General features: G+C 41.9%; 1 protein-coding gene and 3 non-coding genes across 5 annotated transcripts; all 4 read right to left on the bottom strand.

Annotated features, from left to right (window-relative positions):
* Nucleotides 1–442: 442 nt before the first annotated feature.
* LOC117303418 (protein PRRC2C-like) lies at nucleotides 443–26763 on the bottom strand. Of its 2 annotated transcripts, none has more exons than XM_033787608.1 (22): nucleotides 26614–26763; nucleotides 24831–25001; nucleotides 24229–24400; nucleotides 23524–23708; nucleotides 21149–21301; nucleotides 20521–20756; nucleotides 19858–20006; nucleotides 19109–19339; nucleotides 18266–18365; nucleotides 17341–17466; nucleotides 16155–16538; nucleotides 15370–15712; nucleotides 14454–14686; nucleotides 13617–13962; nucleotides 10914–13142; nucleotides 10275–10531; nucleotides 9649–9859; nucleotides 8894–9060; nucleotides 8291–8522; nucleotides 7390–7676; nucleotides 6664–6915; nucleotides 443–6458 (listed from the first exon to the last, which is right to left on the bottom strand). In XM_033787608.1, the coding sequence occupies exons 2-22, from the start codon at nucleotides 24943–24945 to the stop codon at nucleotides 3582–3584; spliced, it is 9285 nt and encodes a 3094-aa protein (XP_033643499.1). In that variant the 5' UTR covers nucleotides 24946–25001; nucleotides 26614–26763; the 3' UTR covers nucleotides 443–3581. The 2 variants fall into 2 exon arrangements, with proteins under 2 accessions (XP_033643499.1, XP_033643500.1); XM_033787609.1 differs by having other exon boundaries at nucleotides 15376–15712.
* Nucleotides 15939–16007, bottom strand: LOC117303549. The gene has a single exon (XR_004520517.1). It is a non-coding gene; the product is annotated as a small nucleolar RNA SNORD83 (small nucleolar RNA).
* Nucleotides 17046–17110, bottom strand: LOC117303550. Its single transcript, XR_004520518.1, has one exon. It is a non-coding gene; the product is annotated as a small nucleolar RNA SNORD83 (small nucleolar RNA).
* On the bottom strand, nucleotides 17793–17862 carry LOC117303548. The gene has a single exon (XR_004520516.1). It is a non-coding gene; the product is annotated as a small nucleolar RNA SNORD83 (small nucleolar RNA).
* Nucleotides 26764–26868: the final 105 nt, after the last annotated feature.

Genomic DNA, 26868 nt, shown 5'->3' with positions numbered 1-26868 from the left:
ATAGCCTTGTACACTTTTTCGGCAAAATTTGAAAAGTTCACAAGCCTTGTACACTTTCAGCAACATTTGATAAGTTCACAAGGCCTTGTACACTTTCGAAAAAATTTGAAAAGTTCACAAGGCAGGCACTTTCGGCAAAATTTGAAAAGTTAGCCTTTAACACTTTTCCAGCAAAACTTGAAAGTTCACCAGGCCTTGTACACTTTTCGGCATAGCCTTGTACACATTTTCAGGCAAAATTTCAAAGGCTATCCTTGTACACGTTTTCAGGCAAAATTTCACAAGGCTATCCTTGTACACATTTTCAGGCAAACTTTGAAATTTTTACCTGAAAGAAAATTTTCCTGAAAATGTCTAACAAAACAAACATAAGGCTTGACGCCTTGCATTTTTTTCAAATGCCATCAGTAATAACAGGGGATAAAAAAAATAGTCCATCAAATAAATTTGTACATATTTATTAAATTGCAACATAGCATTGTTTTATTTGATTCTACTAGTTAATTCCTTCAATATAGAGCTTGTGAACTGTGTTCACAAAACACAGTAAAAGGCTTGATCCATCACAATGCCTTAGCATTATTAAGCGTGACTACATCAAACCCAGTATCACACTTTGTGTACAACAAATTGCTAGTTATACAAGTGTAGAAATCTGAACAATTCCGACAATTTTTTTTACAAAATAATTGAGAACAAGTGTGACAAGATGTCTTGGTTAATACAAACAGTCAAATTTGAAGGTTCTTGTTTCCGCTGCATTAACACGTTAAAGACCTATAATACTTATTTACTATTTACTACTAGATCTCTTGATTGTATTAACACAAACAAAAAATTATTATTCAACGTTAACTATTCTGAAAGTTTTTTTTTTAATCTAAGGACCAAAATGCTGAGAGAAACTGTATACATGCAGCAATGCAGTTTGGTCCTAGACCAAAATACATCAATGAAAATAAAGGTCGTTCAAACCAACAACAAAAAAAAAGCATCCAAAATGTTTCTGAAATCACACCAAAACTAACATGAGTCTTACATTTAAATTGAACCTTTCTATGTATACATTTAAATACTATAAATTATGCACTGTTAATAATATACGAATCGAAAATAAACTAACAAAACAAAAGAGACTCATTCCAATTAACAAAGAAACTTTGTTACAAAATTTCTCATTGAACCAACATGGGTACAGCTTACACCGTTTTTTTTTAAATATGCACGCAGAATGTCTCATGTCAAACAGTTTACATGAGAGTTTACGTATTTTCAGCACACTGAACAGTAAGCAATGACCAACAAAGTCGATAGGTGAAATAACGCAAGTTTAGCTGTACAATCATTGGAATATAAAACACTGCCCTCTATCATTCAATATAAATTTCATTTTTAATACTTGTCATGCAGTCGCTATGAAAACGTTGCAATATTACAACAAATCCACCTGTCTGTCCTCTAAATGAGTCAGACACTTTAAACATTGGTCAATTACTGAACAAGCAAAGTCCTCAAATCGAATGAAAAAAAAAGAAAACAAGTTATGAATTTTCAATTCAGACTCGAACAGGGAGGTAGTAAAAGTACCTCACAAAAAAAGTTGGTTATTTACATTTTTTTTATTGGAAAGATCCAGTTGGATATACTAATTTTTAAAGTCTTTACACATACAACAATTGAATGAGATCAAATTTCAACTTATCAATCAAGACAAGTTCTCCTTGCCGAAACTAGAGTATATTGTTTAGTAAAACAATGGCTGCTTGCTATACAGAGACTATAACCTACATTCTCTCTACGGTCCATCGCCACCGTCTAAAAAGAAACATGAATATTAATGCCTCTGTAACGGGCTATCGATTTACGCTAAATCATCGCATTCTTAAATCTGGACACAATCAATTTGCACCCTATCCTAGTACCCTATCCTGGTAACTCTTTCCGACTACGTAGATTTTTTCTTTCCACTATATTTCTACCCCGAGCACTAAGTAAGACAACTCGAAGACACAACAAAATATCTCATTTTTTTCAGCACCGTCTACAGATCTTATTTAATCAATCAATAGTAACTTATTGTTAAATGGGTCTCAATAACTAGTTCAGCTGTGGATGGGGCTAAGCCAACCTATGGTCATCAAAATAAAATTTTGAGGGTTCGAAATACGGACTGGACCACGGGCCAGAGTCCAGTTGTATTAGCATTGGACCAGTAAACCCATACCCTACTAGTCCAGCAGCCTAGTGTTGTTTCCAAACGTACCAATATACTTGAATTCCAGACCTCCTCCTAAAAAATCAGCAAATGTTTAAAAAACAAAAATCTGTAAGAAATATTGTACTAATGTTTCTGGTCGAGTTGAGAATCTTTATCAGGCCTGATGCTTAACCGATTAAGCTGGTGCCCCAATAGAAATTTACAACTTCCTAATAAAGGTGCCCATAACCAAGATGAAAATGCCTCAATGCCCTTCCAAAAACAAAGCATCAGGCCTACCTACAATTCCGCTTCTGTGTACTAATTCTCTTGTTCTAACAATATCTGTGTACATGTGTTAATGCTACTCTAATATTGAGTAATAAAAGGAAAAACTGCACTTCCTACTTCATCCTATTACTTTAATAACAGAAAAAATTGCATATTAAGAAAGTTTACTTTTTAATATTCGTAAACTTGAATGACACCTTCTTTGGTGGTAAACTGGAAAATCACTACCAAGATCAAAGGAAATCTAAACATCCTGTTGCCAAATCTACCCCTACAAAAAAATCTTATTTAAATTCTATAACATCAGATGACAATTGTGACTTAAACTTAATAACTTAAATTTTCAATCCTTACTTAAGCTAAGATCACCGCCTACGAACCAGCCATTTTTTCCCCCGAAAAACAAACAATTTGCAGCGAGTATATTTACCTCAAAACTGATTAACTTTTTGCTAAGAGGAAAATATTTTTATCACACACAAATAAGCGTCTGTCGTGAGAGCATATAGTTTTCTGCAGCACTTGGCCGAGAAAAAAAACACCAAGTTTTTGAACTTTGCATTAAACAATAATTGAATTGACAGCATTCAAACGTCATGGAGTTAAACCTGAAGCAAACTGCAAGGTGGAACATTTATGCATATTAAATGTGATCGCAAAAAAAAGGCAGATTTAAATTGGCCACAGGAGAACTTTTGTGAACAAGATAAACTTTAGCAGCTTTGTAGCCTGAAGAGAGACATGGCATGTGCTGATTTCATGCCATTGTATAGCTCTCTCAAGCAAAGAACGTTGGAGGTTCTTACATCTTTACTATGTACAATGCATGAATAAGTCAGGAATTGAGGTAAAATGCAGAATATAAAAAAAATTGTAAAAGTCCTCACCTTTTACATCTCATCAAATTCATCACAGCAGTTTTCTTTCACATACACGTTGAACTGGAGTCTTCTTTATCAAGACCACTACATCTTCACTTTACACTACCTTTACATACCAGGAGAAGAGAAAGAACTACCCAGATTCACCATGAGACTATCCTGGAGCTTCCAAACGAAGCATTCTCACAAAAATGATTTACAGGGAGCACCGTTTAGTTCTTGTTTGAGGTACATTTGCCGAGTGGACCATCAGACTGGGTAGCACCACTACTAGCCAAGGAAGTCGTGTCGCCAGGTTTCCCACCGCCCTGACTCTTCAGGTTGCTGAAGAAGGCCTTTGTCGATGCAAGCAAGGCCTCTCTCTCTGTGGACTTGGAGGACTTAGGACCTTCCGAGCTTGGTGGCTTGTACTCGCCAGGGGTTTGGGGAGCTGGCTTGGGGATTGGCTTGACACTAGGAGCTTGGGGAGCCTTACTTGGGACCCCTACTGGAGTTGGCTTCCTGGCGAAGTTGCTACTCGGAGTCATCACTGGACCTGGCTGGCTATGGTCCATAGATCTTGATGTTGGTCCAGCAGATGAAGCAGAGGATATGGGCATTCTTGCAGACATGATGTTAGCTTGTGGCATGGGAGGTCTGAATCGGACTTGAGGAGCTGCAGCAGGGAAGCGAATCAACTGATGAGGTACAGGCTGCGCTTGGAATCCCTGTTGTTGGATCTGTGGTTGGATCTGAGAAGACTGCTGCAGTTGGGGTCCGGGTCTTAGTGTTATCCCTCGTACTGGTGCCTGTGTGGTTGATGGTGCACGCGGCATGAAAGCTGTCTGCTGCTGCTGTTGCTGGAACTGTTGGTTTTGAAGCCCATAGGGTTGCCGCACTGCATGATTAGGTGCGTTTGGGAATGTCGCCTTGATGGTTGGATGACCTCCGCTTCCAAACTGTGGATTGCTCGTGGCAACTACTGGTGCAGGCATGTCTGAATGAGAGCTTGACCGCTGAAGCTCTGGTGGTTGCGATGAGCTTGATGCCCGGTTAGGGCTAAACGGCTTTGCATCAACATGCTGCTGCATGTCGCTGCTCCTCTGCGAAACCATGTAAGACATCTCATTCGTTGATGGTGCAGACATATCATGCATGGTCTTCCTGTCAACTTCATTAGAGACGTTGTGCGTGGTGTGACGTGTCGTGCCAGGCTGGCTGGAATAAGGCCCTCCTAAGTTTACAGGGCGAGACTGCGAGTATTGCATGGTAGCCTGACTTGGATAGTGCATTTGTGCCGGCTGGGGGTGAGGCTGCTGGTGCTGCTGATGCTGATGCTGATGCTGCTGCAGGTGTTGCGGCTGGGGTGGCTGCTGTACAGCTGCTGCAGCTGCAGCTGCAGCTGTCTGAATCTGAATGGTGTTTAGAGATTGCATGTGTTGGGCACCTTGGGGAGGCTGCACAGCTGCTGCTGCTGCCGCAGCAGCATGGTTCCCTTGTAAGGAGTTGAAGAAGTTGGTTGAGCCAGCAGAGCCTACAGCAGCCGGTTGGGAGGGACCTGAATTGTTGGCTGTGAAGAATGACGTCGGTTGAGGAGCTTGGTGGATGTTGGACTGCATGATTGGGGTCACCAGTGTGTTGCCGACAATACGAGCTTGACTACCGACAGGAGTTGTCGCACGCTGCTGTCCGTACATCGGCTGTTGCTGCATGTTGATACTCGGCACTGTGCCAAACTGTGGGAGACTTGCAACAGTCTTGGTCATGGTAGACAACCCGTTGAATGAACTCTGTGGTTTAATGGTGTTATTCTGTAAGTTCATGTCGGGTCGAGTAAACGACGTTGTTCCGTAAGACAGGTATGGCTGGTTAGTAGCTTGCGAGGGCTGACTGAGTGACGAGGAGATACCTGAACCCGTAAGATTAGCTGCCTGCAAGAAGCTAAGCGGTGCAAAGGACTGCTGTGCAGCAGCTGCAGGGGGTGAGGGTGCTACAGCTGGTGCCTGATTCAGATTGTACTGGAGTGTTGCAGATGGAGGTTGGATCACAGACACTCCATACTGGGCAGGAGCATAGGCAGCTGGAGGCTGAATCAGCCGTGGTGCATTGTCTCCAATCGGAAAGGCTGAGAATATGTGATTGGACGATTGACCACTGAACATGGACTGCGAGGCGCTACCTCCTTGTCCCTGAGGCTGGGCACTGCTGACCTGAACCGTCTGTGTTGGTGCGATAAGGACGGCAGGTCGACCGAATGCATACTGCTGCATTTTATTCTGGTCTGGCGTTGTGACTTTCCCGTCCAGTCCAACCATGGTCGAATAGAGCAGTGTGGTGGAATTCAACGGCTGCGTATTCATCGCCTGAGTCCCCATTGCCTGATTTGGGATAGCGGCGTACATGAAGGAATTCTTGTTGCCCATGTTGCCGACGGCAAGCGGTAAGACTCTTTGCTCGGACGTCTGCATCGAATTGGAGACGCTGTTCGAGGTGTAGGATGAGAAAGACGGGTAGGAGGAAGTGAAAGGTGCATAGGAGGAGGCCGAGCTGCTAGTCTGGTTCACGTCCATACTCTCACTGCTCATCTCACTGTAGGTACTGGACACCGTCGTGGTCACAACACTATCCACACCAGATAAACTGCCGCTGTGCGAGAACTCGGCAAAATCAGCATCGCTGCCGCTCGATATCGCCGGCATCATGATGGCAGGATCGGACACTAGAGGGCGGTGTGATGTCAATTGGTTCTGCGGGACATCGGTTAGGAGCTCCGCCTCAATTTGAAGAGCCTCGTCACTGACTACCGACGGATCCAAACTGCCCTCGCTCAAAGCCTGATGACTCGAGGCCGGCGCTGGGTTGACTGAAGCCATACTCGGGGGAGATAGCGCACTCTCGTTCAGGTTAGGCATGGGTACAGGTGCGGGCATGTCCCACAAGTGCTTGGCAGACTGCAGTTTGATGGAGATGTCTTCGGATATGGAGGTGACTGGAGATGACTGATTAACACCCTTGATGGGAAGGTCTATGGGTTTGGGCATACCGCTGACAGAAGCGCCGCTGCTACTGGTGTTTGTTATTTTACTTGAAGTCTGCTCACTAACCAAACCCTGGAGAAAAAAAAGGGAAAAAATACAGTTAATAAACGCGTACAAAACACTGCAACTTAAAGAATTAACGAATGACTAAGTACTGACTTTTCTTGTTTAATGCACCTTACAGATTTTTTTTAAAGTAATTCAGTCTGAAAAAGGTTTTTTTTTCGGGGGGAGAAGGGTTGAGGTTAAAAATACCTGGGGGGGGGTATGCACTCACCATGTTACTGTTGGTAATATCAATTGGCATCTCTCCAGAGTTGACAAACGTCTCATGCATCCTCATGTCCGAGCCTCCCATATCGCTGCGATCATTCTCAGGACCTACCACCGGGAGAGAGGAAGAGAATGGATCCAGCTTCATCTGCACCAGCTGAGAGTTGGACCACTCATTGGAGGCTGGAATGTCCGCAGATTGGTTCAGCTGTTGTTGTTGTTGTTGTTGTTGACGCATCTGACTCACCATGTACTCCTATCATCAGAAAAATACAACATTTAGGCATTGTGTTTGAATAAAAGTAGTTGAACACTATACACCATGTGCACTTTGTTTACAATAAGTGTTACCATGTATATTATTGGGCCTTTCTACCAGGCAAGATACTGCGTTGATCATATGGGAAAGTTTACATTTTGTGTAACAATTTACATACAAATCCCCGAGTTATAAAAGTAACAGTTGAACAAGTTTGGAGATGTGGCCCCTTTCATCATATCAAAAGTTGATGAAGTTTAGACAGCACAATCTCTATAAAATGTAAGATTTAATATTCTCTTCCATTGAGTCTCCCTTATAGTTGATATCATTCTTTGAGGGTTGCGAGTAGCAATCCAAATTTAAGCGGTTACTTGTGACCGAGCAAGTCAATGCAACAGACTTTATTCAAACCTAATCCAAAAAGGGCGAATTGAGAGGACAGTAAAAGAAGGCATTGTGATCTTTTACCTGCATGAGACGGTGATCCGCCTTGCTCTCCGCACTCGGTGAGTTCCTCTGTGAGGATGGGTTAGACCCATGGTGGTCGCTGTTCAACTCCACGCCGCTGTCGTGCTGATCAGAGTCCGGCTTGCCTCCGGGGGCTTTGACCGATGGACCCGTAGGGATCATACTAACAGGGATGCTGGTCGGGCCGCCTTGGTTGGTGGCGTTGACTAGAGGTACAGGGACCTGGAGAGGTTTCTCCCAGGCGTTGACCACTGGGGCTGGATGGGATGGTGCTGATGAAGCAGATCCTGAAATCAAACATGTTGAAAAGTTTACGACACAGTACATCATACAGTAAAAAAAAGTTACATTTTCAAGACTGTATTGTAATTAAGAGCTCAGTATTTGAACAATTAGTGCTCCTACATACCTTTTACATCATGTCGGTACAACAAGGTTGTAACCCGACTTGGCAAACAAAATTTATTTCATAGGGAAATATTTCACAGAAAAAAAGGGTTGGTTATGGGACCATTCTGAATAGTCAATGTTAAAAAATTTCGAAATTTTTCAAAATTGTGGATGGGTGGGTCAAAAGAAATAACTGGATAAAGAAGGCTGCTCGATCCGCTTGATGTTGGAGTCCTTTAACCTGATATTAATCTGAATCATTTGAGGCATGACTTTATTCTTTAGTTATAGAGTATATTGTGAAGTAAATCAATTTTAAAAATCGAAATTTGGGGTGGGTAGGTGGGCCAATTTGTTTTTAAAACTTTACATTGACTATTATAAAGCCCCTTAGGTTATCAGAAATACTAAGATGTGAATTATTCGTTGCAAATTTGTGACGACAAAATTTGTATTGCATTCACACATTCGCAGAAAGTATGAACAGGGCTTAACCGTGTTTTCCACTCACCACTCCTGGTTGGGATGACATTGGCTGAGCCCATCATCAAACCCATGTTGGTGTCATTACTGATGGGTTTTGTACCCGGTGCCTTATTGAGGGAACCCACAGCCCTGCTGACCGACGGGGATGACGGCACCCCTTTGGCCGCGTCCTTTGCCTGCTGCTTGGATAGACGAGGAGGAAGATTGGAGTGTCTTGAAGACTTGCTCGGTGTACTGATGCGGGTTTGTTTCATGGCCTGGAACAGAAGGGCAGTTATAACAATGTAAAATAGTAACAGTGGTTGAGTTTATTTTGTTGTAACCCTTTCACCGATGTGTATCGAGCACTGTATACTCCACTCGCAAATCACTCGGATGGGAATCAAACCCATGACCTGGCTAGGGCAGATCTTACTACTGGACCACCGAGCTAGAAACTGCAAAGATGTTTTTAAACGAGTAAAATGATGTGGACTTTATTTAGCTTTTCAGGCTATTTAATGAGAAATTTTCTGAATTTTCCAAGAGTAAAACAATCTAAAATCAGATTGGAGTAGGAAGAATATCAAGCCTGTCTTAATATTATTTTTAAAAAAAAATTGAAAAATGTCCTGATAAATGGACTCACCTCAGACAGAGCTTTTGTCTCCTGTTTCTTCCTCTCAGCCTCCTGCGCCTTGAGACGTTCCTTCTGCGTCTTCTTAGATCGTACTTCTTGGAAGCCCTCATCTGGTGTCATCAGCTCGTTAGGATCCTCAACGATAACTTCAGGATTATCGTCGACCACGACAACGCCTGATTGTGAAAGAAGGCATAATTAGAGGCGCTTTTAAATTTTGTATACAAAATTGTATACAAAATTGTTTTACACTATTACTACCAGATTCATGGACCATAATTAAGCATTCATAGACAAAATTTTAAGGCTCTGCTTACTGAAGCGAAGAATTGGCGCTGACAGAAGCAAGCAGTTCCTCGATTACGCAAAGCAAACTTCAAGGGTTAGCAGGAAATTTATAAACACTCTATGTTAACGGGCATTCTTTGAGCAACTTCGATTAAGGGACTAAAGTTGACTATTGTCATCCATTGGGCGATTTTGCATAGGTAAACTATTGAACATTGACTAGTCGTTGACAAACGGTCGCTGATCGAACTTGCCTTTTGCTTACACAGCTAGGGAAGAAATTGCACAGTAAGCGAAAAACAAAGATTGTAAGCATAACCATAAAACTGGGCCATGACACTATCTCATCGTCTTTGGAGTAAGCAGTACACAGAGACAAATTGGCACACAGGTTGCTAATCATTCACATCAACAATTTCTATTCTTGAAATGGCGGACGTAATGAGAGTGAACCTGTTTACATTCTACTGACTTACTGGCATAGTTGTTGATATCATACTGGCCGATAGCGTCTCGTTTTTTCTCTATTGTTGTCTTCACTTTGCTGTTGTTGCTGCCGCCGGTGGTGGTGTTGTTGTTACTGCTGCTGCTGTTGTTGCTGTTGTTTGTGCTGTTGACCTTTCCCGAGATGATTGCCGCTGACGGCTTCTTGTTGGTCACAAGTCCGTACATGTCTGACAGTACATTCTGATAAAAACATTAATAACAAAATGAGAAAAGGTAATTTTGCTCGCCTTACAAAGTAAAATTGCATCTCTTTCAGTCTTTGAAACCACAACATATAACAATATGGGAGGCTAATAACTCACTTTTTAATCTTTCATGCACCATTTATTATAGTGACTAATTGATCACAATGTTTATTTGGTTTTTTTTTTGCAAATGGTTCACCCCCAGAAAACAGGTCAAAATCACGAGTCTTCTTTCCCACAATAAAAACTGTGTGGCCGTGCCATAGTAATCTTTCCTTTGCTCAGGGGATTTTAACTGGACTTCGCTATTAACGACCGGTCAGCCCATGAAAGTGTTATATTGGCACTCATCTCGGAGCTAGTCTACAGACAAGCCGTCTATTCACTTGTGAAATGTTCTCAAACAATACCTTAACAGCAGTGGGATCTTTGAGCTGGATCGCATCCATTCTGAACACCTTCTCCTCCCGTCCAGCTCTACCATCGGGCTTCCGTTGTGTTGTCATTCCCCCTCTGGTCCTCCGACCGTTCGAAGCACTGCCAGAGCTGCTACCATTCCCCGGGGCTCGTCGGTCACCGCCGCGGTTTCCAGAGCTACCACCACGCGACGAGCCACGACTTCCATCACGATGGTTATTATTACTCTTTACTGTTGCCTCATGCCCGTCTGAAAAACAAAAGCGTAGATGCACATCTTTGTAAATTTATCCGCACTTCAGTACACTTCAAACCTAGCAGGAAATCTTGAGACCTTGATTGATTTGAAATAAATTAGTCATCTAAAAAATAATGTTGTCACTGGTGTTCCTGGAGCCCTGGTTCGAATACCTCCTGGGAGACTATTGGGTTTTCAATCTCTACCAATTGCATGGGTTTTCCCTAGAGTATGATTTTTTTTCTGGTGTTTTCCTCCAACATGTATAACTGAAATTGTGTATTTTGTCTATCTAATTGAGTTAGTTGGCTTGTATAGTGATTGGCATTTGCTTTTCTGAGAGTCCTTGGCTTCACAAGGAAACTTAATTAACAAAAGTGAAAGTGATTCTCACCTGGTTCTGTTCGTCCACTACTTCGGTAAAATCTTTCTCCAGTGGGTCTTTGTCCACCAGAGAAACCTTTCTTAGCAGCAGCGGAACCCCCATTGATGCTGTTATTGCTGCTATGGTGGACTGGGGCAGCATTTTCCTTAGTCTCCGTCCAGACTTCTTGCGGCTTCTCCTTCTTCTCCTCTGATTTGTCTCGTTTCTCGTTGAAATCGCTGCTCTCCGAGGCCGTCTCCCACTCCTCATTATTCAAATCAGATGAGTTTTGTTTCATCAGGACCGGTTTGGTCAATGCCGTTGACGTGACAGCACCTTCACTGCTGCTGCTTGTTCGGGGGGCAGCAGGGCGAGTGGTTCCACCTCTACCTCTTGGTTCACGCCCACCACGTCCTCGACCCCTCCCTCTTGTATTCTGGAACCTTGGCGGGCGCTCTGGGCGCGTTCTTGGCTCTGGACGGCTTGTTTTGGGATATCTTCCTCCTCTGTACTCAGTTCGTTCATAGCGGTCCCCCTGTCTCCTGTCCATCCCGCCATCCTCCTTCCTGCTGCCTTCTCTTCTAGGTTCTTTATCCTTGAGGAGCTCTCCTTCCCATTCCGGTTCATTATCTCGTCCTCTGTTGTCTCGTCCCTTGTAGCCGTCCCTCGCCGAGCGTGGATCTGGTTTCCAGGTCTGTCCAGCACTATTGCTCCTACTTGGTGGTCCTCCTCTACCCCTTCCACTATATGTACCTCCCCGCCCTCGACCTCTTCTTGACGGTTCACCCCTTGGTACAAAGCCTTGTCGATCTCTATTCCTCCCAAAGTTGCCTTCAGAGTAGCTTTGTTTTGGTTTCCCCTCTTCATTTGGAGTCAGACTTGACTTCTCATCTCCATCCTGATCATCTCTTTTCGGAGCCTCGTCTGTATCTTTAGCAGGGGCAGCCTCATCTACGGTTTCTAATTCAATGTTCTCCGTGTCATCCAAATCCTCGGGCATCTGTCTACGACCTTCATATGTTGCTGGATAGCGCCGCTCACCTCTCCCTCTTGATTGGTAGGTCGAGCCGTAGGGTCTTGTGGAGCGACCTCTACTACGAACAGAGTCCACTCTGGTTCCACGACCACGGCTGTCTCTCCTATCACCTGGCCCCTCCCTCCAATCCCTCTTTCCCCGTGGAGCTCTGTCAAACCTCTCCGGTCTATCTCTCCTGTTTGGATGCTCCGATCTGATGGGTTTATCTGTTCTCTCTCGCCGATTCGACCTATCGGGTCTGTCCTGGGAGTCCTTCCTTCTGGTTGAGTCTTTGCTTTTGTCGACCGCCTGATCCTTAGACTCTTTAGCATTGCTTCTACTTTCTGAAGTATCAATCGAAGACTTATCCGACACTGACCCAGCATCACTTTTTTTATCACTTTTGTCCACACTTTTGTCATTGCTTTTATCAGAAGCTACAGATGCTGTATCAATGTTTCCTAAATCTTCCTTTTTCTGTTCATTGGCGACAGGAGCTGCCTTTGGAGGCTCACCCCATTTCCTTCTCTCAGCAGAATCTTTCCTGTGCACTGGCTTTTTACCCAGATCAGCCACTACATCTCGTTTCTTGTTGAGCTCTGAATCATTTCTAGACTGACCGTCTGAACCTATTCTGTCTCTTCGATCACGACGGCCTGCATCTCTACTATCGCTGCCTTTACGGGGTTGCTGTTTATTCTCAAACGACGGCCTGTCTTCATGACGATGCTTTCCTTCAAGTGACTGGCCCCATGCTTTCTGCTGCCCAGAGGTTTCCACTCCCTGCTGAGGCTTTTCTGTCAACTTCACAAAGGTTTCACTCTGAACAACATGTGATGGTCGCTCTCTCATAAGCGGCTCTGGTGCCGGCCGGCTTCCAGCACTATCTTTCGGATCAGGAGCATTTCGTCTCTGCTCCAGGAACTGTTTAGGGGCATCCCCCTTTGTTGAGGCTTTCTCTCTGTCATTGTACATGTCCATGTCAGACTCCTGTCTTGATCTGGAATGCTGGGACTGGCGATCCCGCCCGCTGCCACCAGATCTAGAATCATACTTTCTTCCTTTGTCAGCATCTTGGTACCTTCCACGGTCGTTATCAAAGTGTGGTTGGGGTTTGGTTTTCATCAGAGGGACCGGATGAGGCTTTTCAGGGACTGACGGTGTCGGTTTGGAATCTTGAGTTTCACGACTGTCTTGGTTGTCCGGCCTTCCATCACCACGTCTCACAGGTTGAGGATATGCACCTAGATAAAGTCAAATCAAAACAGAAAGATTAAACTACAACTCTAATCAGTTTAATTGTGCTTTCTAAATCAAAACATATTCTGTGAAAACTTCTCCCCAAAAAAGCTTTACAGCATTAGAAATGGCAAGTTTAGTTTTCCTTTTTTTTCTTTTTATGTGCCCAAAACAACACAATCATGTTAACAAATATTTTCTTAAACATCAAACATGATCTGCCAAAAACTTCTCCTAAAATAATATTTTCTGCTTTTAAAAGGTTTTCCTCTTTTATATGTTTGTGTGCCCCAAACAACACGATTCGTGTTGTTATTGATAGTTTCTTTGATAAAAAACAAAATCTGAAAAACAAAATTTTCTGCATTAAAAATGCTCAGTTTAGTTTTCCTCTCTCATCATTTTACCCGCACAAAACAATACAATCATCTTGTTTTGCGTATATTTTCATGAAAGTTAAAAAAGTTGTTTGTACTGACCTGGTGGTGGGGCTCCAGTCTTTGGTTCTTGACTAGGTCCTTCCGTAGCATCTGAACTGGGAGCCCACGCTGTCTTCCTAGTCTCTCCACCAACTCTAGCTTCCTTAACTTCCCCTCCTCTCACGTCTATAGTGTCTTGGACATGCCCCTCTCTACTCTCTGGATGTGCCCCTTCCCTGTCATCGGGACTTCTCCTACTGTGAGGGTCCTGCCTCTTAATCTCTTTTGGTTGGGCGCTTCTCACATCTTGCTGGTCAGTTTCTTGGGTTTGCTCAAACTCTCTCGGGGCTGGATGCGCAGCTGGCGGGTGAGCAGGCGGGGCACCGGGCACATGATCTTTGTCATTCTGTGATAATAAGTAAAAAGTAACAGAGTATAGAATTACTAGAATAGTCATGATAATAGTAATCATGTGATTTTTGAGCAAACACAAGTAAGCAACTACAAATCATAACACTTGGTGTTACCCCCACACCAGTGCGTGAAGGAACTCTATACTAAGTACATTCCGGAGTTCTGTGAAAAAATGTCAAAGGCATATTAATTACCAAGGTGAATATAGGAAATATAGGATTCAAACCACCTCTAGCTACCAGGCAATCCCTGGGGTCTAGTTGGTAAGAAACCTGTTCTTGATAGGCAAAGGTTGTTGGTTCGCATCCCTTCAAATGCCTGTGATATTTTTTCACAGAACTCGGGAAAGTACTGAGTAAACAGTTCTAACACACATCAGTGTAAGTGTTACAAAGAAATAATATTATTTATCCCAGAATATGCAAACTTTAACATTTATTTACTAACAAATCAGATGTTTGTAAAACAAACAAGTTTTCCTACCTGAGGTGGATATGAGGGAAAGCGTCTGAGTGGTTGTTCATGGTGTGGAGGTTGCTGTTGTTGCTGCTGTTGTGGTTGTTGCTGCTGTTGTTGCTGCTGCTGCTGCTGCTGCTGTGTGTATTGTTTCTGCTGTGGCGGTGGCTGCTGCATAGGAAATTGCTGCTGCTGTTGATGTTGCTGTTGCTTCTGGAATCTTGGTGGCAAGTTCCTTGCAGGTTGACGCTGGTAATTACCTTTAAAGAGCGTTAAGACAACAAATTACTTTTGAGGTTGCTACGATCCTCTCCACTCATGAGGAAAGAGGTCTTTGAAAACAACCCTTGGCCCTTATGAGGTAATCAGCGGTCAGTTCTGTTCGCAGGGTTCTCCCAGTATGTGTCAATAGTTCTTTTGAACCTCACAAAAATCATAAAGTTAAAATCTTTACAATGTTCCAGATTACATAGTGGGGCTTTCAAACCCCATGATAAGCACCAATCAAAAAATATTCCCAAAACCTTTGTTAATGTGGACTCTTCTTGACCCAGTTAACAGAGCGCCATCAGTCATGGGTAGTGGATAGATGTAATCATAACATGCGTTCATCTGAATCAACATCATCTGACTGCCCTGTTCTTCAACGCATTTCATAAACGCAACTCAGAAAATATTTCAAGGATCTCGTTTCAATATTTGAGTCAAGAATACTCCCCATTTTTCCCCTGGGGAGAGCCCTGAGCCAAATTTCATAAAGCTGTTTAGCAGAAAAAAATGCTCGACTTATTTCTTTGCTAAGCAAAAATTTAGTGGTGGTCGCAGTCACTGTAACCCGTTTCTGTTAAGCAATACTTTTCTTTGCTTAGCAAGTTTGTGCACTTACAGGCTTGAGATAGGGCCCCGGTAAGGTCAGGATTAGGGTTGACTTTCAAAAACTTACCTCTACCTTCTCTTCCCTGTCTCGGCCCAGACCCATCACTGCTTCCACTCTCCGTCCGTTGCCTCTTCCCACCGTCACGGGGTAGTCCGAGATCACCTCCTCGCTCCTCACCAGTTCCTGCACCGCCCTCGTTCTCTGGCTCCCTCTTGCCGATGCGCTCTTCAAGCTTGCGTAACTTCTCCTGGGCGGCAGCTTTCCGTTCTTGGTCAGAGTTCTGCTCCTCTTTTTCCTTGACGAGGCGACGTTGTCGAGCACGCTCGATGTTCTTGTTCATCTCGTTGGATTGCATTTGACGACGCTGGCGCCATCGATCTTCATCTTCATCGATAGGAGGCTTAGGTCCCTGGATGAGGGAAAAAATATTAATTATATTTTTTTAATAAAAACAAAACATAACTTCGAAAACAACATTTAAGTTTTTAAGTCTCCCGTGAGTAATTGTAATTGAAAAAAAACACACATAATTTTAGGCTGAACATTGAAAGATTTACTTAAGTGTACAGGGCCCCATTTTGTGCCAGTTGTAAAGACGGGACAATTTTGGAGTCTTCTTTGCCGAATTAACAGAGCGCCATCAGTCATGGGTAGTGGATAGATGTAATCATAACATAAGTTCATCCAAATCAACATCATCTGACTGCCCGTTCTAGATGCATAAAACAAGACCAAGGTCACATGTGAAATGGTATAATAGCGAGTAACCATTTTCTGGTAAGCACAATTTTGTTATGCTTAGCTAGTTTGTATGAAATCAGGCCCCAAAATTCCAATCGTTGTAGACTCACCTGATTCTGACCAGTTGGAGGTTGGCCGCTGGGAGGTTGACCAGCTGGTGGTGGTGGACCACTTTGTTGTGGTGGGCCACCTTGTTGAGGTGGGCCACCTTGTTGTGGTGGGCCAGTGGGTGGTTGACCAGTGGGTGGTGGACCGCTTGGTGGTGGACCGCTAGGCGGGGGACCGCTTGGTGGTTGACCGCTGGGTGGTTGCCCGCTCGGCGGGGGGCCGCTGGGTGGTGGTGGACCACTTGGTGGTTGCCCATGACCAGGACCAGGACCATGACCAGGACCATGACCTTGTTGCTGGTAGTGTGGATGCATCCTTGCATAGTGACCCTGTGGAGGAGGCGGCCCCCTCTGATCAAATGGCGGATGACCTCCACGATTCCAACCCTGAAAAATATTGAGAATAAGGCTTAATAATTTATGCATCTAAACCTTAAAGGATCTGTATACGGTTGGTAATGCCACTAATGGTCATGCAAATAAATGGCAATTAGAACACACTTGGTAGGAAGTACAGCAGATTTTGAAAGTATACTGCCTGGTTACACCTCGATGTTCACAAGGGCCCTATTTTGTGCCCCACATAAATAGTGTAGCGTGCAGTTTGTTTGTGAGGGGGGCGACTTTAAAGTGGGTGACTTTGCTGGGGGGGGGGGGGGTGGGCGAGTTGACTGGCACTCCAGGGTACCATGTCACATGACAATTTATAACTGGTATCTTGCTCCTTTATGCTTAGCAGAACAATTTTAAGCATTACTTTCTGCTAAAGCAGCTCTTTGAAATTGGGCCAAGGTTTATGGATAAAAACTAGGGTTGGGCGTGTAACTGTTTCATTGAGAAAATAATAAAGAAGTGACAGTTTTGTTTATATATACATGTTTTAACAGTGAGGCAAGCCATCAGTAATGGGTAGTGGATAGGTGTAATCATGAAATCATCCAATCTTTACATCATCTGGCTTCTTAATATGATGACTACAGTAAAGCCATTTCAGCAAGCGGCCCAATTTCATAGAGCTGCTTAAAATGGCAGAGTACCCGTCAACAGACGGGACATGTGATTTATTCTTTGGCTGGTTACCTTTTTCTGGTAATCATAATTGTTGTGCTTAGCTACTTTTTGTTCTTAAGCAGCTCTATGAAATTGGGCCCAGATTATTTTAAAGTAGACGATCAAAAGGTGTGCTAACCTGTGCTTCTACATTAGGACGTATCTGTCCACCTGGTCCCATTCGGTTCATTGGGGGCTGCTGCGGCATCTGGCTTTGAGGCGGGGCACCAGACCACATCGGTCTTTCGCGCTGTCTGTTGTCTTCCTGTGATGACAAACAATGTATAAAAAAAAGCTTAAAAACAGAGAATCATTCCTTGTTTTTGAAGTCTATATTTTTTTAAAGATTTGACAAGCTCATGGAACACTTCAAAGAGGTTGAATCTATCTTTACTCTTTGTGCTTTTTATCAATGTGTTAACCAACCATTTGAACAAGTTTAACTGTGTTCAAGTGTTCACTTCGTAGATGGGATCACCACAAGACATTGCAGGCTGACATAGTTTGATCTATTGTTCAAAACCACAATGGATGATATTGAACGGTCACACAGGAGGAGGGTTAATGTTGGATACAGTATACAGTGTTATTAGCCATCAGTCATGGGTAGTGGATAAGGCGTAATCATAACGTACGTTCATCCAAATCAACATCATCTGGCTGCTCAGTGTATTAAAGCCCCTTTAGTATACTGGCCTGAATAAAGGCACTGGGCACCTTTGGTAATTGTCAAAGACCAGTATTCTCATTTGGTGTATCCCAACATATGAATACAATAACAAATCTGTGAAAATGTGAACTCAATTGGTCATTTAAGTTGCAAGAGAATAATGCAAGAAAAAACACTCTTGTTAAACAACTATGTTTGCTTTCAGATGCTTAAAAAAGGCTTCAGGCCTGAATTCTTCTAATACTTGAGTGAGAAAATACTTCTTTTTCAACAACTATGTTACTTCAGAGGGAGTCATTTCTCGTGTTTTATATTATCAACAGCTCTTCATTGCTAACAGTTATTTTGAGTGTTCAGTGCCTTTAAATCAGCCCCCAAAACAATTCCTACTCACCCTTTCTGAATCCATCAATCTTCTCTCATCGACGTTGTCATCTCTTGGTGGCCCGTGACCTCCGTGCTCTCGCTGTAGATGAGGATCATTGCCGCCTCTTCTATATTCAGAAAAAACAGTCCAGACAAAAAATTATGATTTTTATCAGATAAAAATAACTTTCACAATTTTTGTTTTCCCCTCACAATGTGAGCGCCATCAGTCATGGGTAGTGGATAAGGTGTAATCATAACACACGTTCATCGAAAATCGACATCATCTGACAACTCAAATTCTTAGGCGAGGTTCACGGTAGCACCACGTGTACATTTTTTTTGAGTGGCGTTGGTTCTGAAAAAGAACCAGTGGTTGACAACTAAACATTTTGATCAGTTGCTCTGACCGCCCTTCAAATTGCTAAAAAAATAAGTTTTTTACTCTTCAAGTCTTCAAAAATGAAAGAAGGTCCAGGGATGTTTTAGTTTTAGTTTAATTTTATTAGACGTTACACTGGCATAACAATATATATATACAAATCGATACATAAAGAAACAATGAATCAAAATAGCTTATAAATTCCAAGCCAGTGAGTGGCGAGGAGGAACAGGTGACCAGCACCTCTACAAAGCCGTCCTGCCACAAAGAATGTCCCCTGATGCAATAGGCTGGTTAAAAAACTCAACTCTGAGTGCAAAGCATGTGAGCTCAAAAACTTGCAACATGAAGCCGAATATTAACATTTATCTTTGGTTTTAAAAGCCCATCTCTGCAATCTGAGGTTATTAAATGGTTTCATCATCTTTTCTTATGAATTTGATATCACATCACCGACGAGGGGAGGTTTACAAAGTTGATTGTTCTCACCTTCGACCCTTCCCACCTTCTTCCTCATCACTGAATACCAGCTTAGCGGAGTAGTCCACTTCACCGTGTGCTCCGGCCCAACCGTCGGCCTTCTTGACCGATACGTCCAGAGAGTCCAGCTGCTGAAGGGTCTCTTCGCTGACGATCGTCGTCTTCTCAAAGCGTCCCAACGTTCGCTGATCTTGATTTCCGCCTCGGGGCCCTCTGCCGGGACCGCCTGGTTTCATTTGTCTAAATAAAGAGAGAGAGAGTTGTTATAAACTATTAAAATTATCTCAAGGGGCCGGTTTCACAAAGTAATATTTCCCATTCACAATATATATGACTGGACTGGGAGACAAGCCATCAGTAATGGGTAGTGGATAGATGTAATCATGAAATCAGCCAATCTCTACATCATCTGGTTTATTTAACAATGTACAGTACCGCCATTTGAGCAAGCGTAGCACTGATACTAATTGCCTGCCTGTTCAGGACTAATTTCCAAAGAGCTGCTCAAGTGGAAAAAGTGCTGAGCAAATCTTTTCAGGATACCAGATCTTTCTGCTTTGTGAAATCAAGTCCTAGGTCCGATTTCATAGAACTGCTTACGCAAGAAAATATAGCTGAATGATTTTCGGCTAAGCAGAAATGAGCAGAATACAGTCACAAATTGCACTTGTGACATGGTAGTTTGGCTGGTAAAATATTCTGGTAAACAAAATGCTTGCAGTCTACCAATAGGTTAGTGGTTGGTAAACATAACTGACCTTTGATCTTGCTGTGGGGGAAATCCCTGTCTGGGTCCTTGCATTCCAGGGAAGCCCATGGGATAGGGTCCTCGTGGTCCTCCAGGTCCAGGGTGTGGCCCGCCTGGGCCTTGGGGTCCACCCGGTGGGAATCCGCCCCTACCAAACATCTACAGGACAGAGAAGGAAAAGTTGTTTTGATAATCACTTTAAAAGTACACCGTTTAAAAATATAGCATTCAGTTGAACATTTAATTTTCGAGTAATAAACCACAAAGGAAATTGACTGGGTAAATTTTAATTAATATTTGAACCAGCAACCTTTGGGTTTACAGAACAGAGCTCTACCAACTGAGCCATCCGGTTGTTATGTTGGCGGCTCTCCCTAGTTTGACAATATCTTTGTTCGGGTGCCAGTCAGAAGCCATACAACCTGTTAATGATGTATAACCAGGGATCACACCTAAGTTTATAACCCAACCTGGGAAACGGCAGCTCCAGGATCACCTTAAGGATCACCTTAAGGATTACCTCAATTTTAATTTGAGAGATGTTTTTCAAAACAAAAAGATAAATTTGCAAGTGTGAAATCTGATCTTAACATTTCTCTTTGAAACATCATCATCAAAAGTACACACAGTTTTATTTCAAAAGTTTTGTTAGCAGAAATGAAATGTTACTTACAAATGGAGGCATCATACCCCTAAACTGTGGGGGCATAGCTCCTGGCGGTAGGGGGCCTCCCTGCCCTCCGTTCATATTAGGTGGTAGGTGGCCAGTCCCCATCGGAGGGTTCATTGGGCCTTTGTCCTTGGACTGGCCACCCTCTCCCTCCCCGCCGGGACCTGTCGCCCCCGCCCCCGTCCCACTGCCAGTTGCTTTGTTCAGGGTGCTGCCTCCTTCTCGCCAGCTTGCAACATCTGAAGGTAGAAAGGCGGACAGAATCATTATTTTATCACTTTCATTACTGGTAATATTTTGTTTCAACGTATAATGCTTCCTTTTGATTAATATTTCATGTGTCTGTTAAACTACAATTCTGTGTAAAGATTTGCTATTTAAGCAGGAGACCATGGTGTCTTTCCTTTTTAACAATTTTGACGGTGTAATATATATAACAATGTTTTTACAAAGACAAAGACAAAAATAAGGAAGATGTGGTTACATTTTTATTTATTTTTCCATAGGTTTACTATTTCATGTACATGGTTGATCACACAAAACGTGAACACTGTCTGTGACTATTTCGTCACCTCTCCCAATGCTGTAAAATGACCTTCTCCGAGTTATTTTGTACTAATTGTTTGCTTACTCTGTGGACGTAGGCTTGGTCCCGGGCCATATTGAACCTCCTTGGGCGCTTCCTTGCGTTGTGGTTCCGCAGGGGTTGCACCCGCTCTCAGTGTAGGGAACTCCATCTGGAACCCATCGTGACCGCCGCCTTGTCCACCTTGAACACTTTTGCCTGTGCAAACATAAATTTAAATTTAAGAAATTCATTAATATACTAGTGTTACAGGATTTTAATTTTGGACCCAATTTTATATAGTTGTTCAAGCACAAAAAGTAGCTAAACACAACAAAATTATGCATACCGGAATAAGGTTACCAGCAAAAACATGTCACATGTACAATCTGTGACTGGTATCCTGTTCATTTTTTTCCTAAGCAGCGAATTTTAAAGCAGCTCTTTAGAAAAAAAGGTTGGGCGTTTAATCGTTTTACTGTTACAAACAAAGAAGGAAAATCCATTTTCACATTGCAGATTTCAAACAGAATCATTAACTCATCCAATCTCTACATCATCTGGCTTCTTACAAGATGTACAGCAATTTGAGTAAGTGTTGCTCTGATACAGATAACCTGCATGTCCTGGGCCAAATTGTATAGAGAGGCTTTAAAGGCAGTGGACACTATTGGTAATTACTCAAAATAATTATCAGCATAAAACCTTACTTGGTAACAAGTAATGGGGAGAGGTCGATGGTATAAAACATTGTGAGAAACGGCACCCTCTGAAGTGCCATAGTTTTCGAGAAAGAAGTAATTTTCCACAAATTTGATTTTGAGACCTCAGATTTAGGATTTAGAATCAACCATCTAAACCCACACAACTTTGTGTGACAAGGGTGTTTTTTTCTTTCATTATTATCTCGCAACTTCGATGACCGATTGAGCTCAAATTTTCTCAGGTTAATTATTTTATGCATATGTTGAGATACATCAACTGTGAAGGCTAGTCTGTGAAAATTACCAATAGTGTCCACTGCCTTTAAGTGAAAAAAGAGTGCTGACAAATGTTTTGCTAAGTAAAAATGTGTATGAAACCAGCTAGTTGATGTACTTAACATGGTATTTTGGCTGGTAACTTTATACATGTAAACCAACTACGAGTCACATGACTCAGGTCGCTGGTCGTGTCTATCTATATTTAGGCCTACAGTATCAAATCCTACAAAGTCTGTGATCATTTCCTTTGAATAGGATTTTGCACCGTTTGAATTTTAATCTGACTGACTGTCTACGAAGAGACAACTGTATGTATCCTGTCCATGTTGTTCTTTTAATTACATGTTCCAAAGTCATTGAATCTTCTCTTAAATAATATTTACTCAATTCTACTATTGAAATGACTTGTGCCCAATTTCATGGAGCTGTTTAAATAGCAAATATTGCTAAACAGTTTTCTACTTAGCAAAAATAAGAAGGATACCAGTCAGAGTTTTTACATGTGGAATGGTATTTTGGCTGATTATCTTAATGCTGGTAAGCATACTTATGCTGTGCTAAGCTAATTTGTGCCTGAAATTTGACAATGAACAACCTAATTGATTTTAATATCTTGCACTAAAGATTAAAATATAATTTGTCTTTAAATCAAGTTTGTCTCTCAACATGACAGCATTACTGCTGAAGGGAAATTCCAACTAGTCATTTCTGTGGTTCAGTCCACGCAATGGGAAGTTCCAATTTTCATCTGTTATGAGTCACGATGTCGTGGTTGAATGTTGCTTCATCTGTTACTATACATGCATGTCATAGATGGATGGATCCCTTTGTTTCATGTCAACTAAGAGTTCAAGCCATCTAAACCATAGTGTGTACTAGAGGGGTGTTTCAGGTATCTTTAGGCCACCCTTTTATGTAGTTTGGCAAAGTGTTCAATTTATCATTTTGATGTGTTCATAGTGAACGAACTGGGCACCTTATTATAGACCCCTTGCGTATGTTTTTAAAATCTCTAACAGCTCCCTCACCGAGGCCAAAAGAGGCAAATAACTGTATGTTACCTGTTCTATGTGCGTAAAAAGGAAGTTTTGCAAGAGGCCTAATGATTTTTCACACCAACTTAACGTACTCCAAGGTAATACTTTGATTCAAACTACTCATTTCAACATGATAGAACAATCGTAAGAACATATTGCGTTGCTTTGGAAGGGAATATTATGCGACTGTGGTGATCTTGAGTAAAGATATGGTGAATTTTGTAAACGAATGATGTATAGATCCTTTCAGAGCATGAAAGTCAGTGCAAATAATGGGAAGAGTAAATACACTACCCTAGCGAGAATGGCTCAACTCACAGACAGAGACGTCAACCACCAATGTTGTTGCTACTTTCGACTTTAAAAGTCACTCAAATCAATGTTCATATACTACATTTCTTGTTTACAAAACCCTTCTTACCTTCGGATACACTCGGAGCACCGGCTTTCCATGAAGCTGAACCCGTTTGTTTCTCTACATTGGACTGGACTGGTGCCACTACAGGCGGTGCTGGGGCTGCTGCTGCCGCTGGTGCTGCTGCTGTTGATGATGTGCTTGGTCCTGATGGGGTATTGGTATTGGGTGTTTTCTGATCTCCTGCAGAACTGCATTAGGGAACATTGAAAGACATAAAACCATCAGATGGCGATCAAATCAATCAAGGGCCAATTTCACAGCTTTTAAAAGCACATAATCCCAGTAGTAACAATAGTAATCGGTTGTTAAATACACTCTACACAACCAAAGGGCGTTTCAAAGCGATTCCATCATTATATCAACCTTGGTCACTGCGCCATTTAATTAATTCATAATAATAATAATAATAATAAATAACGCTTACAAAGCTTACATCCATAACTGGACCCCAAGGCGCTTATACATTAATCTCAGGAACCATCTCTGCCCTCAAGTTTACCCCTGGGTGAAGAGAAGCAATTTTAGCTCTAAGTGTCTTGCTTAGGGATACAAGTGTCACGCCAGCAACACGAATCCCAACCTACTGTACAAAAACACCAGAGCTTGAGTTCGATGCTCTTACCCGCTTTGCCACGACACCCCTTGATACTTTTAAGTAAGGCAATGCAAAATGTAAAATCATGACAGTGAGTAGCAGAGGTTACTTACCTTTCTGGTTTCTCTTTGCCTCCGATCCATCCTGATCCACCTTGGGGTACGAGGTTAACGTTGGGGTCGTTTCCTTTGTTTTCACTTCTTAAACTTGGAAGGTTTGCAGGAGGGGGCATGCGACGTGCTGTACCAACTTTACCGAGACTTTGCAATCCACGTCCATGGCTTGCTGTAAATGGACAAATAAACAAAAGATTGTAAACTACCTCACCAAAATTCAATTAGAACTATCCACATGTAATAAACTTAATAAAATAAAATTTTGAATTTTTGATGTCAAATGTACACCATCGTTGGTTACCTCACGTGTCTAAACTATCAAGAATAAAATTTGACAGTCACTTTATTTTAAATTTTTTTTTATTTCTTAGCTCCATTTCCCCTTCCATGCAACAAGATATTTTTGTTGTAAAGCTTCCAACATAAACTAAATTCCCACATGCGAGGTAACTAGAGACATCTGTTTGCAAACTATTTGCATATTAAAATGTATACACATGGCAAGGTAAGCCTGATCATAAAACCGAGTTCAAGGAAACAAGGAATCATTTCAAAACTTTGAGATATATTCTCATTTGAGACAAAGTATTTAAACTCACTTGTTGCCTTTTGGGGTTCTACACTCTTTCCTTTGTATGTATCATAGAGATTGAGAGATGAGTATTTTTGCTTGCCATCCTTCCCTTTACTTGTTGCTGCCGACCTTTCAGACATTCTGGTGCGTGTGTCATCGGGCTGTAATGGCTACCCACGGAACAAGCAAGTTGCCCCTGTCAAAGAAAAACACGAAATTGGTGTTTGAGGAAGCTAACGGAGAACTTGCACTCGTCCACGTGAGATGGTTCATTAAAAATCTCATCTGTAATGAAACTTTAAAATCTCATCTGTAATGAATCAATGACTCTGAAATACAACATGAGGAATAAAACTTAGAGCCATGTCACCTGGGGCAATTTACAGGCAACCAGTTCTAGGCAAACGTCAAGAAGAAAAAGCATTCACATATATTATCTTCTACAGATGAAATGAAGCGTAGCAAGGTAGCAGGCCACATAATGGAATGTCAATGTGATAATTCATGTCAAAAGTTCAGCTGAGGGCAACAAATTTAGGGACTCCTAAAGTTAATGCAGTCGAAATACACCGTCTGCCATTCACTGGCAAGTCCAGAAAAACTCCGGGACATAAACGCCACGCGAAGTGGTTTAAAGCAAAATTCAAATGCACAGCGTGTTGGTTGATTTTAATGATAGGCCTAGAAGGGCTACCACTCGCTATGCACCAACAACAAAAATCCACTATAACGTTGGCTATATATACAACAAGGGGATAACTTTCCGTATGGCGCCACCACTTTTTCACTCATTTTTACAAAAAGGGATATATCAATCAGGTAAATATTTTATATCGAATGAAAAAGTGGTGGCGCCATACGGAAACTTTTCCCAACAAGGAATGCTACGATCTGCATGGTAGTGTTTTGTATAAAACAACAAACTTAATAATAAAACTTTGGGAATATAAAAATATAACTTATTAACAGGTGTTAATAATAAATCCACAATGCACAATCAATTCAAATGAATTGAATGAACAAAAGCATTAGCCTGGTACATTTCATACTTCCTGCAAATGCAAACACGCGATGTACTTTTTTACGTCACAAATTCACAACAAACAGTGCGGATGAGTTTACTGTTGAACTCACACAAAATATTCGCTGCCAAAAAAAGAGCTGTGAAGTAAGGACCAGGCTTAGTTTAGTTAGTCAACTAAGTCTAAGAACACTGAACAGACTCCAGACAGAGACAATAATTCGGCAATTGCAGAATTTGTAAATTTTTCAGCTCAACATTTATTTGAGTTTTTTAAATTTTTAACAAAACACACACTGACATGGCAAAATGCTTCAAGTTCATTTTTAAACAAACTAGCATCAGTTAAGAAGAGTGTTTCAGAGTGCACAGCCTTTGAACAATGAAACTTAACGTCAGTCGCCAGCGTTAGCCAACTCCAATTGATTTTGCTATGTGTCAGTGTCCATGTTTCGAAGTACTTTTTTTTTCAAAACTTAAAAAATAAAAGACAATGTTCACACAAATAAGTGGTCCAAATCCAAAATGCAGTCCAAAACCACTAAAAATTAATAAGCAACAATGCTGTAACTTATCAGTAAGCTAACACGTAAGTAATATCTGAATACAAAGAAAGATCTTCCGATAATACCCGAAATATTTCAGGGCATTTTCCGGTTTAATAAAATTGCACGTAAACCAACATACACAATGCACAATTAGCAGGTTTCGGATATCAATTCCTTTTGAACCATCCAAATACAATGGCTAAATTTCACATTTCTAAATACAGTAAATACAAACTTACCCTTGCCTGTTCAGTTGGGAATAACTAAAGCGATAGTAAGAATCGCCAATTAATGTTTTTTCACAAGGATGGCTACGATTTTCGAAGATCAATCCTTGCTTTGTAGCTATCTGCGAACAACAATTTCTGCGTTCGCAAATCCAATATGGCGTCGGGCTGCGAATTACAATATGAATATGTAAATTAGATGAGCCGACGTAGTATGTGACATCTCCTCATCGTTGGCGATCTCAATTAATTTTTGGTAAAACAAAT

The sequence above is a fragment of the Asterias rubens genome, chromosome 19, assembly GCF_902459465.1.
Source record: "Asterias rubens chromosome 19, eAstRub1.3, whole genome shotgun sequence".
Classification (NCBI taxonomy): Eukaryota; Metazoa; Echinodermata; class Asteroidea; order Forcipulatida; family Asteriidae; genus Asterias; species Asterias rubens.
The sequence above is the reverse complement of the archived record's forward strand: the minus strand, read 5'-3'. Positions and strand labels throughout refer to the sequence as shown.

Bases quoted from the DNA above. Each gene is read 5' to 3' on its own strand.
- LOC117303418 (XM_033787608.1), bottom strand. From the start codon at position 24,945: ATGTCTGAAAGGTCGGCAGCAACAAGTAAAGGGAAGGATGGCAAGCAA. The intron at 14,687-15,369 runs GTAAGTTTTTGA...CGCTCTTTAAAG, and splicing joins ACAGGGAAGAGAAGGTAGAG to GTAATTACCAGCGTCAACCT. The intron at 13,143-13,616 runs GTCAGTACAAAC...GACTTTATCTAG, and splicing joins GACTGGAGCCCCACCACCAG to GTGCATATCCTCAACCTGTG.